Source organism: Crocodylus porosus, unplaced genomic scaffold (assembly GCF_001723895.1).
Source record: "Crocodylus porosus isolate Cpor-Errol unplaced genomic scaffold, CroPor_comp1, whole genome shotgun sequence".
NCBI classification, from domain to species: domain Eukaryota; kingdom Metazoa; phylum Chordata; order Crocodylia; family Crocodylidae; genus Crocodylus; species Crocodylus porosus.
In genome coordinates this window covers 13,192,002-13,207,750 of record NW_017728907.1, presented here as the reverse complement: position 1 = coordinate 13,207,750, position 15,749 = coordinate 13,192,002, and the positions used below count along the sequence as shown (strand labels likewise).

The window sequence follows — 15,749 nt, the reverse complement described above, 5'->3', positions numbered from 1 at the left end:
AATGAATCCAGGGCTTTAAAAAAAAAAAAAAAGGCTGGGACACTGGGGCCGGTCAGGGCAGCCATTGACAGGGCTTGGAGAGCGGGCGGGGGATGGGGCCTGTCTGATTTGGTCGAATCAATTCAGGACACTGATTTGAATCACTGGCCCCCGAATCAGCCAAGTCCACATCCAAAGCGAATACTAGCCACCTTGCGCAGGCCTATTAAAAACCTCAAAGGATGGAGATTTCACAATGTCTCTGGGTAGCCTGTTCCAGTGCTTTACTCCCCTCCTAGTGAGAGAGTTTTTCCTGATGTCTAACTTAAATTTCCCTTTTGCAATTTGAGCCCATTGCTTCTTGTTCTGTCATCTGCTACCACTGAGAACAGTCCAGCTCCATCCTCACTGGAACCCCTCCTGAGGTAGCTGAAGATTGGTATTTAATCCCCCCTCAGTCTTTGCCTCTCCAGACTTCTCTCCAGTTTCCTCAGCCTCTTCTCAGAAGTCATGGTACCTGCCACCTAATGATTTTTGTTGCCCTCTGCTGGACACTCTCCAATTTGTCCACATCCTTTCTGTAGTGGGGGGGATTGGGGGAAGAGGAGAGGGGAGGGTCCAAAACTGAACACAGTGCTCCAGATGTGGCCTTGCCAGTGCCAAATAGAGGGGAATAGTTAATCACATCCCTTGATCTGCTGGCAGCACTCCTACTAATACAGCCCAACATGCTGTTAGCTTTCTTTGCAACAAGGGCACACTGTTAGTTCATATTCAAGTTATTGTCCACCATAACCCCCAAGTCCTTTTCTGCAGAGCTGCTGCCCAGCCGGTCAGCCCCCAGGCTGTCCTGGTACATGGGATTCTTCCGTCCTAAGTGCAGAACTTTACACTTGTTTTGTTGAGCTTCATGAACAAATGGTGGGAAAATAAAAATGAAGCTAGTCATATGCTTGTCATCACTGCTGTGAGTATGCCCTACCCCATTCCTCCCATTCTCTGCATATATCTCTGTCTTTTTTACACTGTAAACTCCTCAGGATAGGGGCCATGGCTTCTATATTTAGTTATAAACTTCTGTATATAGATCCAGTCCAGGGCTGGAGCCTCCATGGTATCATTTAAATGAGATAAGGCTGTGTTGGTGTTGGGTTCATCTATTGCTCAGATGGGAATAGTTCGTATGAAGTTGGTATTTCCTTTCTATTTTTTTTAAGTTGTCGTCAGCTCTTCTGTATGCTTTAAATATTGTAGTCAATCTGTGATGCCTATTCTTCTGTGTTTTGTAATCCTAATTGCTCATGTCTGGTGTTTTCTCAGAAGCACTTTCAAACATAGACACCCTTCCCTTGCCTTTTCTCGGAAACTGCGCTCTCAGCCTTTTTGTTTGGGTAGGAGGCCATGTAAACAAATGCCAGCCACATCTTAGTCTTCAGTAGGCATTTCTTCCTTTGTGGGGGCTGGAAAAGACACTTTCTCACAGTTCAGCATCAAACAAGGTGTATAAAACTCTCTTTTAGAAATGTATGTAGAGATTACGTTCTTGGTATAGGTTTTCTGTTGATTGTCAGTTTTTGTTTTTTCACTTCTGTGGTTTCGTAGGTTATCAACAAGTAGCTTCTGTCATCAGAAACCTCTTCAGACCATTTCATAACAAAGCAAGATAAAGTGCAAAGCACTGAAATTAATTTTTAAAAAATATCAACGTCATTGTTCTGACTTAAGGAGAAATAAATTAATTTTAAAGCCCTTTGGAGGAAGTGTTGACAAGTTATAAATGATCTTAAGAAATGTAACAACATATATTACACCTCTGTGTACTGCAGCTTATACTATTTTTGAATATACAATATGATTTGTTTTATAATTTTAAGATGAATATCCCGTCTGAGTTTATATAATGGGATATATTTTCATATCAGAGTCAGTCAAGCATAGCTGCATAGTTGCCATTTCTAGTTACCTTTGTAAATGGAGCCAATACAATTTACAACATGATTTATAATATCACAGCATAGTACATTAACTAAAATATACTATGCACTTCATTGTAAATATTCCTTAGAAGAGATTAATTCTTGAGGGGCTTTTAATTTATTTACACAGGTTCTGGTATGTTAGAAAATACCTTGGAGAGATTTTATGGGGGGGGGGAAACAGCCTAAAAAATCAATTCCCTCTCTAAGGAAACTGGGTCTCATTCTGAAAACTTTACTGGCCAAATTTTGTCCCATTCAAATTCCTGACTCTTCCCTAAAAAGGGCTTGTTATACTCTTAGCTATTCTGAAACTTTGTTACTAAGTGTTGTAGAATTTTGCCTTCTGATGCTTAAGTTAATGTCCCTAGTAGATTGCACTATGATCTAGAACATTATCTTTTGATGTGCTGCTTAGTTCAGTGTGGGTTAATGCATGGAAAGTATCAAAGACTGAAAAGACTTTTCGCTTTAGCATAATGAGCTGGGAGAGTTTTTCATTCTAGATCTGGAATACAAAAACTTAATAAAATAATAAACAAACTAGTGAACTAGTTAAAAATTGGGAAACAGTTATGGTGATGTTGCCCCTAAATATTAAACTAACAAAATAACATAATTTAATGCAATAAAATGAAATTGGTCATACATGGATCCAAAGAGGGTGGAGTTAAACTGTTCTCAGTGGTGGCAGATGACAGAACAAGGAATAATGGTCTCAAGTTGCATCAAGGGAAATTTAGGTTAGATATTTTGAAAAGCTTTCTCACAAGGAGGGTAGTAAAGCACTGGAACAGGTTGCCTAGAGAGGTGCTGGAACCTCCATCCTCAGAGGGTTTAAGCCCCAGCTAGACAAAAGCCCTGGCTGGGATGATGTAGTTGGGGATGGGCCTGCTTTGAACAGGGAGTTGAACTAGATGACCTCCTGAGGTCCCTTCCAACCTTAATGTTCTATGATTCTGTTCCTTAGATCATAGACTCATTAGATTGGTAACAGATTTTGCTTGTAAAATACCTAGCATAATGGGAATTTGAGTCTGATGGGTGCCTCCAAATACTACCACTCTGCATTGGTAACAATAGTAATAAGTTATTATACATGTCGGTGAATTTTATGCCATGAGCCACTTCAATTCTAGGATAAGCCACTTTATTTCTAGGATGACTGTCAATAGACTGATTTTATCTAAATCTGCATCTCATGTCCATGCTTTTCAAACAGTTAAAAATATTTAGCAGATGCTTACATCTTTTAAAATCAGATTTCAGTATCTGAATGCACTCAATGAAAGAATCATATGGATTTGGAGTTGTCATTTCTGATATCCATTGGTGTATAGGCTATAGCTGAACTTTTCAATTACAGGTATTCGTTTACTCACTGATAGTAGAGTGGGTGTCAACATAACATTAAAAAGGTAATATAGCATGTTGATAATAACTTCTCTAAAACTTATTTACAGGAGTTTTGGTTTAATTTGTTTTTATTAGGAAAAGGAAAAGAAGTATATGCTCCCTTTGGACAACCTGAAAGTGCGGGATGTTGAAAAGAGTTTCATGTCAAGCAAACATATCTTTGCCTTGTTTAACACGGAGCAAAGGTAAGAAAAATATGCTAACTGCTTTGCAGGTAGATCTGACAAAATGATCAAGTCAAGAAAAAAGGCCATAGTTCTGGTGTTCCCATTAAATGAGAGAAAGTTCATCCATTTAAATGGTCTTGGGTCATGTTTTTATGCTTTTGCTTTAATCCTGACTCATTTCACCATGGCTTAGCATTCTTCTCAGTATAAATCATCAGTCCCTTCTTTTTCCTATTTTTGTGCCACCTGACCGCCAATATTTGCTAGAACATCACTGGGCCTGACACTGGTGAAAATTAGTACAACTCCTGTGACTTAATTGGAACTATGCAGACTTAGACCAGCTGAGGATCTTGCCATCAGTTCTTCGGCACCATCAGTCCCTAAGTGCCCCTACTAACTGTGGATTTTTTTCTCAAATACAATTGAATAAAGAATAAATGAGGCACCCCTGCATTTCTAATGTATTATTGTCTTTATTCAGTAAAATTCACCCAACATTTTTCCAGTTACTCTGCATCTTTTGAATGAGGAGTTGTGAAGGGATTGTGTTCCTTCTTCCCCCCACCTCCACAGGATGCAGGTGATTTTGATACTAAGAACAAACAGAATGGAGTGGATCCTACATCACTTCTAGAAATGTGGTCCATCTTCTTGTTCTAAAAGGAGGAGTTTTCAGTTGGCTCAGTGGAGCTGTATGTCAGCGGATAAGATGAATGTTCCATGAATTCTATTTTTAGGAAATTCCAAGTATCTGCAGCAACAATATTCTTTTTTTTTAATACTTATCTTTTATCTCCTCCTATTATCCCACCCTCCAAAGCTCTGCAACATGCTCACTTGCTGTTAGGGTGAGGAGCCCAAAAGTGACTCCATGTAGAGCCATTTATTTTTCCTTTGAACTAGCTGTAAGTAGTTATTGCAGAGCAAAGTGGAGCACTCTCCCTGCAATGGCTATGCATGCTATCTCTGAACCACTCCCAGTGGCTGCTGGATCTAGAAACCAGAAACTCAGCTTGAAACTGATGCTGAAATCTCCTCCCAAGAAAGTCTTACGTTACAGCTGCTAAACTATTAGTTGGGCACGTGCTCTCATTCTGTTCTAAAATAATGAGCTTTGAAAATGTCTTCACAAATGCGTATTAGGAGTGGGAGCAAAAAGCTATTCACTGGTCACATTTCTAGATCATGAAGAAAGCTTTTAAAACTTTTTTTCCCTTTACTGAGTTGTAACCAATGATCTGTGTATGTTAAAATATAAAACATTTTACTTTTCTTGGTACACACATACAAAGATCATGCTAAGATTGCACAGAGATCACTCATTGAAGATAACTGTCATGTTGTATTCTTGCTACCTTTATTGATACTGGATAAAGTAGGGTGTGTGTTTGGCGGGGGTATGGGATGTACACATGTATGTCGGGCATTAAGCTCTGTTCTAGAAGAGATGTACATTCCACAAGGTTGTTTCCTCTCTTTTTTGTTAATGGCTATAAATATCTTTTTAAACATAAACTCATGTGAAATATCTGAAACAAAATCATTTTCAAGTTTATACATTTTTTTAAAAAAGATCAGTTGCTTTTCATATGCATGCATTTTCACTGCATCTTCACATAGGCTGTGAAAACAAACTTGAAGATATAACATGTTTGCCATATCTGTGAGAAATACTATTCTTTTGATTTTGACTAGGTCCTGAAGCATCTGTAAGCTGCATTACAAATATCCTGAAATACATATGGGTGTGTCAAGACATGATAGGGCAGCGATAAGAAGCCAAGATAACTTTGACGTAATATAAACAGCTTATAAACAGAAACTCACAACAGAAAAAGTGGGACATTTTTGTTCCTGGGGAAACTTATATTAAATTCTAATTACAGTGGCAACTTCATTGCTACTGTGAGGCAGCTGATTTTTCTCCTTGATCTTCCAAAACATCTCCCTTTTGGCTCAAATCAAATGTGTTTTAATATCCAATCCCTCCTAAATCTGGGAATTCTGCCTGCAGTAACATTGCAAGGCTGTTGAGGTCTGAGCTAAATGTTCTAGTTGGAGGGGTTTTCAACTGGAGGGTCATGAGCAGAGGCTAGGATTGTGACCACCTTGCCATCCACAATAAGGGGGATATAGGGGGGGAGGTCTCTGTCTGGAAAAGATTAAGATCCACTGAGGCAGAGGATCTCATTTGTATTTTATACCTCCTTGAAACTGAAGAATTGATTTGTGGTTTCAGTTTTGGGGAGGGGGGAATTGCAGTTAAGTGTCAGTCTACACTGTTTGGCTTTTTTACTATATAAAATTAACTTGGGTTCTTTTCCCCATTGAAAAGCTAATAATTGAGCAAGAATTTCCGTTTTTGCTTGTCAAGGATCTTGTAGTGTTGAAGGGTTCCAGTATTTAAATGCAGATTATAAAAGAACAATGGCACAGCCATCTGCTGTAACCTCCTGCAGTAGTACTGTGGTCTTTCTATACCCCACTGGCCTTTCTTAATCTAAAGCAATATAACTTTTTTGTGTATTGGCTATGCAAATGTTCTTAATATGTAAAAATATCCTTATTAAAGAAAAATCTCCTTTCAATCAGATTTTTTTTGATGAGCTGTCTCTCTTTCTCTGTCTGTAATTCCCAACCCCTCACTGCATAGGTATTTGCCATGGCCATATGTTTCTGATACTGTACATTTCAATAGTTTCCTGGATTATGCATACTGCATTTTTTCCATTTATGAAAACCTCTCCAGTTGTGAAATACCATTGCTAGGGGAAATCCTAGTTTCACTGAAGAGAAGGAAGGGCCGGCTTGAATTAGGAGGCTGTGGATAGAAGCATAAGGAAACTAACAACGTCTGCCACTTTGATTTACTGCAGAAGTCAGCAGCTCTCTGACAGAAATCAAATGTGACTTGGTAATCTGTACTGAACGAAGACTGCAACAATTGATTTCACAGTAAAGATAAATTCTCATGAAATGAAACATAATTGCAAGTATATGAAAAGCCTCTGTTGTGAAATAATGAATTCAAATTCCTATCTTATTGGGTTCTAATTTAAAATGAAAAAAAAAATCTTGAGTAGGAATGATATCCCGCTTACAGGGGTAGCATTGCCTAAACAAGGGGGAGACAAAAAAACCCCCAAACAACCCAAAAAACTAGTTATGTCTTTTAGTGAACCAAATGAATGTTAAAAGCTTTAGAATGATTCCACATACTGAAATCATACATATCACTAAATAATATATGCTCCTAAATATTGCTTCACATGGACTAGGTAGAAGCCTTTTAGAGTTAAAGCAAATGGTATGATGGAAACTGCCTTTTGACTCACTCACCACTTCTCACAGTGATTAATTGGCATTCATTCTTAAGCAGAGCTCATAATGCCAAGGAGAGGAGGATTTTGTCAAAGCATATGTTCACGTACAGTAGGTTCACATCCAATGGCCGCATTGATGAATGAGCCCAAGACTCCTGTGCAAAGTTCAAAAACAAACAAAAAAAATTCTGTCCTTCCCAGAAAGTTTACTTTTCTTCTAGGATTTCAGTCCAAACACTTTGCCCGCTCCCCACCTATTTCCCGTAAAAACTATTTGCTGATTGGCATTTTTTTCCTTTTAGGCAAGTACTGTAACTTTGGGATAAATTGTGTAGCCTCAAATGTGCTTCTTTTTAGGAACTGTACAGCAGTCCCAGCTGTCTTTGGCTAATAAGAGGAAGCAGTCATAATCTCTGATGATCTTGGTAATGACTATGGAATTCCAGATAGCACTATTTAATTCAATTTTTTTTCTGTGCCACTGTAATATAACCCTTTTGGCCCTGTGGCAGAGTATCAAGTCTTTCTTGTTGATTCATCATATTAACAGGCATTATTAGCTTGCATGAAGGTGGCTGAAATTTCTCTTGACTTGTGACAAGAGCAGTTTATTAAAATTTCTCCTAGGATATCACTTCTCCTTTGATTAGTAAGCATAGGGAGTGCATCTGTTCTTCTACTGCTGTAATGTAGAGAAGGGATGTTCCTCTTCCATTTTTCCTAATCTAATGGTAACTCCTCTTTTCACCTCTCCATTGTCTGATGGAGAAAGGACACCAGCTTGGAGATTCTGAAGCTATGGACCAACCGGAGGAGGCTGGGATCTTTGAGGTCTACATTTGATTTAATTAAGGGAGAAGCATCAGCCTTTGACTGGGAGTTGAATTATCCGAGGGGGGGTGGGGTGGTGTCCATTATTACCTACTTCCCTTTGCACACAGGAAGCTCTCTTTCCCTGTTGGTTGCCCCTCTGTTCCAAAAGGGGGAAGCAAAGAGACAGGCAGTTGCACGCAGTTCTCCATGTACTCCAGGGGCAGAGGGAAACTGTTGTGTTATCAACCTTGGCCGGAGTGCAGAGCAGTACCTATCATTTTCTTCGTCCTCCTTGTATGGGTAGGTGGAGGGTGGAGTTTGTAGAATAAAAGAAGTTCCCCTCCATGGTTACATGCCTGTGATACTGAGAATGAGGAATTAATGAACCTTGAATGTGTGCAGTGAAGATTTAAATATGACAGCATCTTTTATTCCCTAGTGGAAGCTGCATGTTCAGACACAGGATTGTGGGGAGGGATGGCTATGACCACAGCAAAATCTTTCATCTGAGAGACAAACTGCAAGGCAGATTGAGGGACCATCGTACATAGGCTGCAAACAAATGTTGTCCTTGTGCCACCAGAAATATTTTTATGGCAGCACAAAACCTGAGTGAACAGACGTCCGTGTCCCTTGTTTCACCAAATTGCCCAAAATTGCGAGCACAACAGTTCCTAGTAATATTTTCTGTTGCCTTTTCACAGTGGACAACTGTTTGTTTATGGTGCTAGAGCTTCCCTGGGGCTTCAGGGGTCTAGTCTTGTGGGACAATGGCCCTGGGTACCTGGCCTCCACATAGGACATGCATCTGCAGGCACAGAGTGGGGATGCCCATGGGCTTTCCTGCTGTGTGCCTGCAGATGTATGTCCTACATGGAGGCCAGACACCCAGGGCCGTTGCCCCACAAGGCTTCCCCACTCTACACCTGCAGATGTTTTCCCCAGGTCAGAGCCAGGCATCCAGAGCTGTTGTCCCAGAGGACCGGGCTGCTGAAGCCCTGGAAGTGGTAGGGGCCTCGTTCTGTGGAAAAACTGCCCTCTGCCTATCTGATCAGTGGTGCTTGGAGATATCCAAGCACAACTGCTCCAGCCACAAAGACATCTGTTTATAGCTATAGAGTCTTTAGGACTTCAAAGGTAGAGCCACAGGGATGCTTACCCTGTGTACAGATATGAGCCCTCAGCCCTGTATGCAGTGTGATAATAAGGAATGATGTGGTTTGTAATAGTGGTCCCAAGCTTTGCTTTCCCAAACACAAAGTACTGAGCAAGTAACACTGAGCAACGTCATGCTTTGCTTTCCCTAACAACCTCAGTTTTAACTTTCTGTTTCCATTGGCTACAAGCAGTATCATAAGGTCTTGCACACAACATGGTGCCCATGAGCCATAGGTTGGGGACCATAGGGTCTAGCCAAAGATATGTGGTGTGATAACCAGGGAGGTGCATTGAGACTTGACCTAGAAAGCTGACAGTGTCACAGTGAATGCCCAGGTTGACTCTCCTATGTTTACTTACAGCCATATGTGCTGATTTTTTTTACCTGCCGGTGCTTGTAGGCATACCCCACCCCCAAGGCACTTTACTTTAAACTTGGCACATACCCATGCCAAGACTTGCACACGTCCAAAAGAGGCAGTGCATTACTTCAGCCTGCCTCTGCAGCATCTGTAAAAATTGGGCAGTTTAGTGGGGCTTTTTCCACTTCTATCTGATAGCTGATTGAATCAGCTTTAGCTAAAAGCACCAAAAAGCCCCACTGAAGCTCCTGATCTTTACAGACTCTATAGAGCCAAGTTGAAGCGATGCACCGTTGCTTTCAGTAAACAGCGCAGTAATCAGCGTTTTTGTTTGTTTGTTTTGAGTTTCTTTTTTTTAACATCTGCGAGTGTGGCTTTGTGGGTGCTAAGCACCCAATAAATTTTTTGGTGGATGATTGAGCCCTAGAGCACCCACAGAGCCTGTGCCTATGTTTACAGCAAGGCATATTCTGTATCACTGGGGACTCCTGGGCATCTCTCCCCTATCTAATTTCCCTATTCATAAAGAGACAAGTAAAGTCATAAAGAGACTTTCTATAGTAGGGGTCCCAAAACTGAACACAGTACTCCAGATATGGTCTCACCAGTGCTGAATAGAGGAGAATAATCATTTCCCTTGACCTGCTGGCAACACACCTACCAATGTAGCCCAGTATGCTGGCTAGCCTTCTCAGCAACCAGGGCACACTGCTGGCTCATATTCAGCTTGTTGCCCACTGTAACCCCCAGATCCTTTTCTGCAGAGCTCCTGCCAAGCTAGTCAGTCGTCAGCCTGTACTGGTACATGGGATTGTTCTGTCCTAAGTACTGGACTTTACACTTGTCATAGTTCAACCTCATGGGATTACTTTTGGCCCAGTCCTCCAATTCGTCTAGGTTACTTTGAATCCTAGCCCTACCTCCGGTGTATCTACTATTCCCCCCAGCTTGGTGTCACATTAGTGGATTATAGTAGATATTCAGTGGCCATGAACCTCACTTGGGAATACAGCATAGGGAATACCACTAGCAGAGAGGAAGCAATATGAAAATGTATACATTGCATCCTTTGCTGATTGCAAAGAGTGTGTGGAGATTGAATGCTGGTCTAGGAGGAATGCAGAGTGATGAGTCTGTAGGGGTCTTCTGTTAGTGCCTGCTCATTAGAACCTTAAATAAAGTGGTTGGTTTTTCCCCTTACTGACTGTGGCTAGGCATATCTGGTTAACTCCATCCAAAGCATTGGAGATTGGGATGGTGCCCAAAATAGGGGGAGGAGGGCTAGGAGGAAGGTGCTGGATGGAAGCCAAGCTGAGGGAGTAAGCTTAGTCTGAGATATATGTTTTGTTACTGTTTTTGGAGTTGCCAAGAAACCTAAGCCCCAGGAAGAGGTAGGGATTGAGGCATTTTACAGCCATGTATGTTGTTATAAATGAGGGAATGAAAATCCATTTTAAAAATCTCTGAATTTTATCCAGAAAACCATTTTGAAGAACTGTAAACAAACAGCAAACTTCTAGATTCTATTCAATGCCAGTTAAGTTGTAATTTTAAGAAAACCCAAAGCAATGAAATTGTTTAAACACGTGGGTTTTCACCCTAATTTAAAGTTGTTGCTATTTGAACAGTAGTTTAAGTCTTTGCTTTTTAGACCTTTCATTTATATCGCTGTTCAAAGACAATCTTCATGCCATAAGTAGAACGTAGTATTTGCAGGTAAGGGACACAGGTGTTGAGGTTTCAGTACTGTCATAACAAAACAAAAAGAGCCCTTACGACAAAGAAGCGGTTGTGTTAAAGTCATCACAAACACCTTTGTTGTGTTTAGCAACAGGGAAAGGATCTAATTACACAGGGATCTGCAGACATTGTAGACTCATACCAAAGAAGTAGCATTTTCTTAATGACCTAAATGGAATAATCAAGTTTTTCTCCAATTTGCAAGCTGCTGAGTTAGTAAATTAAGCTATTTACTGAAACAAACAAACACACCCACACAAAAAGAGTTTTTGACCTACAGGAAGAAGATGTAACAATCAGGATTTGTACATTTACTCTCTGTGTGTGTGTACATACGTATGTATGTATATGTGTGTCTATGTATATCTTATACAGTGTTGAGTCTTTAAAAGATACCTTTATTTGCTGTAGTTAGTTTAGCTGTGGACAGATTGAAACACATGCACAGCGCTCCTACTCAAGTCATGTTATTTTCTGTTGCTAGCTTTACTAAACGATCATCCATGATTATATCGAACAGCTCCCTGCCCAGAAATAGTGGAGAAATCTGAGTTAAATATAAAATAGAAGCTGTAGAAATGTCATTCTTGGATATCAGTGAAGTAGTTTTGTATCAGATGATTGCTACTGCAAATACTAATGAGCAATAAAACATTAGTTCTGTAGCTGTGTTTTACAGTTCTGTTTTAAGTCTGGATTCTATCATGGTTGGGGTGTGGTTGCGATAATTTTTATATTCTCTGCTTACTTTCCCTTTTTACAGTGGATATATTGATCAATGGACTTCTGATAGCTGATTGAATCAGCTTTAGCTAAAAGTACCAAGGGACTCCTTACATGACCATAATTTATTAGATAAAGTCCTTATTCACTTATATTTTGTAGCATCATCTAATAGAGATTCAGCTTGGCTTTTCTGGATATTAAGAGAAACTTTTCAGTCATATGTAATTGATTTTAATTAAAATACTCATTGGAATGATTTGGAATGGCATGCCTTGATAGAAAATATTAGTCATTGTTGCTAACTCAGAGCAGATGGTTGGTTTCCTTTAAATAATCACATTTGCAAAGCCCCAACTACTACATATTTAGTATTTCTTTTCTTTTTTTTAAAGGAAGTGACTGGGGTTTTTTTTAAATGCTATTATGGAATTTCAGGTGTGTGTAGCATTATGTTGAAGCACAATTCAAATTTAATTTATTGCATACAGCTTGCTTACAGTTGATATCATATCTAAAATATTTGTCTTGATGTTTAGATTACTTTACTTTCTCCTTTTCCCTTTTATCATGGCTGTATATATTAAACCCATATTGTGTATATATATATTTTCATTTTGTGGTATGTTCTGACTAAATTGAAAATACCTAGTAAATTATTATTTTTTAAAACCATTTCATGGCAAAATTTGGGATCAACTTGCATTCAGTTACTGACTTTCGTTGTCAATTGTACATTAATTGCATCATAATAGAGAAGCCCAGAAGTTTACCAAAAAAATCATATGGTAAACATTCCAGTTTTAGGCCCCAATCCGGTAACACACATGTTTATCTTTAAGTCTGTGAGTAGTTTCATTGGCTTCAGTAGGTCTACTCTGGTTAAGCTTGTGTTTGTGTTTTTGCAGGATCAGAGCCTTGGGTGGCTTATGAACATGGTCCTGCATATTTCACAGACATTCTTGCTGTATAAAAGCTAGTTATAGCTTTCATGGTATGTGTACAGGCTTATGAATGAGCATAAGTGCACCTAAATATAATCTTAATCTGATGTTTTCTCCTATATTTTCTTTAGTACTTACATGCCACTTACAATGCATCTCCACTTATCAAAATACCACGCTCCTCATCTCCATGATATCAAAGGAGCTTCCTTGTAGACAAAATTAATATGTTGATAAGGATAAATTAGAAGAAATGAAAAAGATATGTGTATATATAGTGGTTGCTCTTATATACCTGCCAGTTTTCCATTAGTTAAATAAATAAGGTTATCTCAATATTAAGGAACTGCTAAAAAAATTGTATATCTTGAGGTCTAGCTATTTAGTTTACTAAAGTAATAATTTTTGAAGGGTGACCACTGTACAGTGAAACCTACATTAGCACTGCCTCCAGCACAGTAGACAACTTTTAAAGCTATTCCCCTGTGGCTTTCAGTGCAATTTTATTCAGCTGTTAGTTAAAAACTGGAACCACAGTAACTCTTCTCTTTTTTATGGAATGTAACTTTCTCCATGGAATGTTCCATGACTGCAGCGTTCAGCGCTGCTGTGACAGGACTCCTTCAAGTGCAGAAACTCTTAATGCCAGCAACAGCACTGCTGTCCTGGAAATTTGTCTGGCACATCCCTGCCTCCTTCCATGTGCTTTCAAATACCTTTTCTATTTCCTGTCTCTCCTGAGTAGCATACTTACATTAGGGAAAGAAAAAGCTACCAGCACAAGATATTAACATGAGAATATTTCTGGAGAATATTTTAAAACATAATACAAGAAAACTACTCTGGAGATTTTGTGGAAGGGTAAATCCTGCCAACCCAGTGCCATAAGCAACGGGGTTTTGGGAGTCTCCTGTCTGACTGGAGACAGCTGGTCAGAGAGGGACTTTTTAGTCCATGATAGCAGTGAGTATGAGTCTGAGTGGATTGTACGTGGTATCACTGAACATTTTTACCATTAGTAAGAATTACAATCAGAATTATATGAGAGGCAGGATTTTTGTGGGATAGTGATTTTATTGGGCCACTTGCGTAGTTGAGAGAGATTTTTAGATTAGCTTTGGGGCACCCTTCCTCACATCTCAAAAAGAAGCAGACACAGTTTGGCCCTTGAGACCTGAAGAAGGGCATCTTGTACCTGAATGCTTGTCTCTCGTGTATTTTCAGAACCACCATGGCTACAAAATCACCCCAACAGTTTTAGAATGATAGATACGGATATTTTATGTTAAGTAGTAAGCAATTCTCTTTAATCTGTATTATTCACTTTGTTGTATTGAAAAGTCTGTGAGATTGTGAGAATTTTCTAACTTTTTTTTATGAATGGCATCCATGCTGCAGTTTCTTTCACCATCTTGCATATTGGTACTCACTTGGGTTGAAAGAGTTAACGCCTGCTCCAGGCTGGAGGGGTGAGGCTGTGACTTCATTTAATTTATTTGATGTGATTGGCATGTTTTTGGCTTTGGGAAACTTCATTCCCTATTGAATCAGAAACTGGAAGTTAACAAAACCACAGGAATGCTGGAGTAACATCAGGGGTGGGCAATTATTTGGGCTGGGGGCCACATACGGAGTTTTGGGGATCTGTCACAGACTAGGTCAGCACCCCATTCCTCCCCCCGTGTAACAGCTCACCAAACCTTCCTATGTGGGATGGGACCACAGGCAGCAGCTTCAGCTGGGGCCCCCACTGCTAGCAGCACCATGTCTAGGCCACCCTTCTACCCCAGAGAGGGGCTCAGGCAGACACCCTGATCCCCAGTGGGAACCTGTCAACTGTGTCTGTGACTCATACCAGCACCCACCCACTGCTGCTTCCAGCATGCAGGATGGGAACTGGTGTAAGCTGTGGAGATTGCTGTGAGGCAGGAGGGGAAGGGAGAGAGAGACAGAGAGAGGCATCCTGCCCACCTCCTGCCCATGATGAATGGCAGCAGCCATTGCTGGGCGCTAGGAAAAAGCAGGATCTTGTGGTGGGTATGCTTGCCACACCCAGGGCCCTTCTGGCTGCAGCCGCCCAGAGCCTGCGCCAGGCCTGCCCGGTGGCTTTTCCCCACTACCACTTCTACCACTAGCACTGCTTCCTGGCTCTGGGCAGCTGCAGCCAGATGGGCCCCAGCAGGAGCAAGCACACCTGCTGCCAAGTTCAGCTTCTTCCCAGCACCCAGCACTGGCCACTGACACTGACTGAGGGCAAAGTTGCTTCTCTCTCTGTCTCTGTCTCTTCCCTCCCCTCCTCCCTCTCCCCTCCCCCATCCAAATCATCCTGCTTCTACAATACATCTTGACAGCTTACATCAGCTCCTTCCCTGTGCACCAGAAGCAGCTCTGGGCAGACAATGGCTTCAGCTGTGGACACACCAAGCAGGTTTCCTCTGGGGATTTTGGCGTCCACCTGGGTTTGCAGGTGACACTGCTGCACCAATGCATCAGCTGTGGTCGCAGGCAGTTGACCTGATCCCCAGGAGGACCTGCTGGCAGCATCCATAGCTGATGCCAGCACATGCCCAATGCTGCTTCCAGTATGCAGGGTAGGAGCTGGTATAAGCTACAGATGGGGCCAGGATGTGCCCACCCACCAGCTCCCTATGGCCCAGATCCCATGACATTGTGGCTGCTGGCCTGTGGTTGACTTGTGCCTCTACAATTTAAGCTATGTGGGGTTCTGAATGTCTCTGAGCTGAAGATCTGAAAATAGGATTTTTACCCAGTACACTATCCAGAGATAAACAGAATTACAAAATCAAGGTAGGTAGGTGTTCCGTGTCTGTTCTGTTACAGGTTTATTGATCTGCAAACATGTGTTTTGGCCTGGCTTCATTTTTATACCATAGAGCAGAAGGGGAGAATCAGCTCTGACAAACTAATAGCTTTGTTTCGGTGTTGCCTTTGTTAGGTGCAAATTGAGTACTCTACAGTCCAGTTTTGGGCTCCACAATTTAAAAATGATGTGGAGAAGCTTAAGAGAGTCCAGAGAAGAGCCACGCGCATGATCAGAGGTCAGGAGACCAGACCTTACAACAACAGGCTGAGAGCCATGGGGCTCTTCAGCCTGGAAAAGGACAGGCTCAGGGGTGATCTGATG

The 15,749-nt window shown here is 41.0% G+C and overlaps 1 protein-coding gene across 13 annotated transcripts in view; it reads left to right on the top strand.

The window, feature by feature from the left end:
- DNM3 (dynamin 3) overlaps positions 1 to 15,749 on the top strand; it is a 330,309-nt gene that overhangs the window by 233,932 nt on the left and 80,628 nt on the right. For all 13 annotated transcript variants that reach the window (XR_002100165.1, XR_002100164.1, XM_019530783.1 and 10 more), the window contains one exon: positions 3,447 to 3,556. Coding sequence is in view for 11 of the 13 variants with exons in the window: in XM_019530783.1 (XP_019386328.1) it covers positions 3,447 to 3,556 (110 nt within the window). In the remaining 2 variants the exon portion in view is untranslated. The remainder of the gene's footprint in view (positions 1 to 3,446; positions 3,557 to 15,749) is intronic.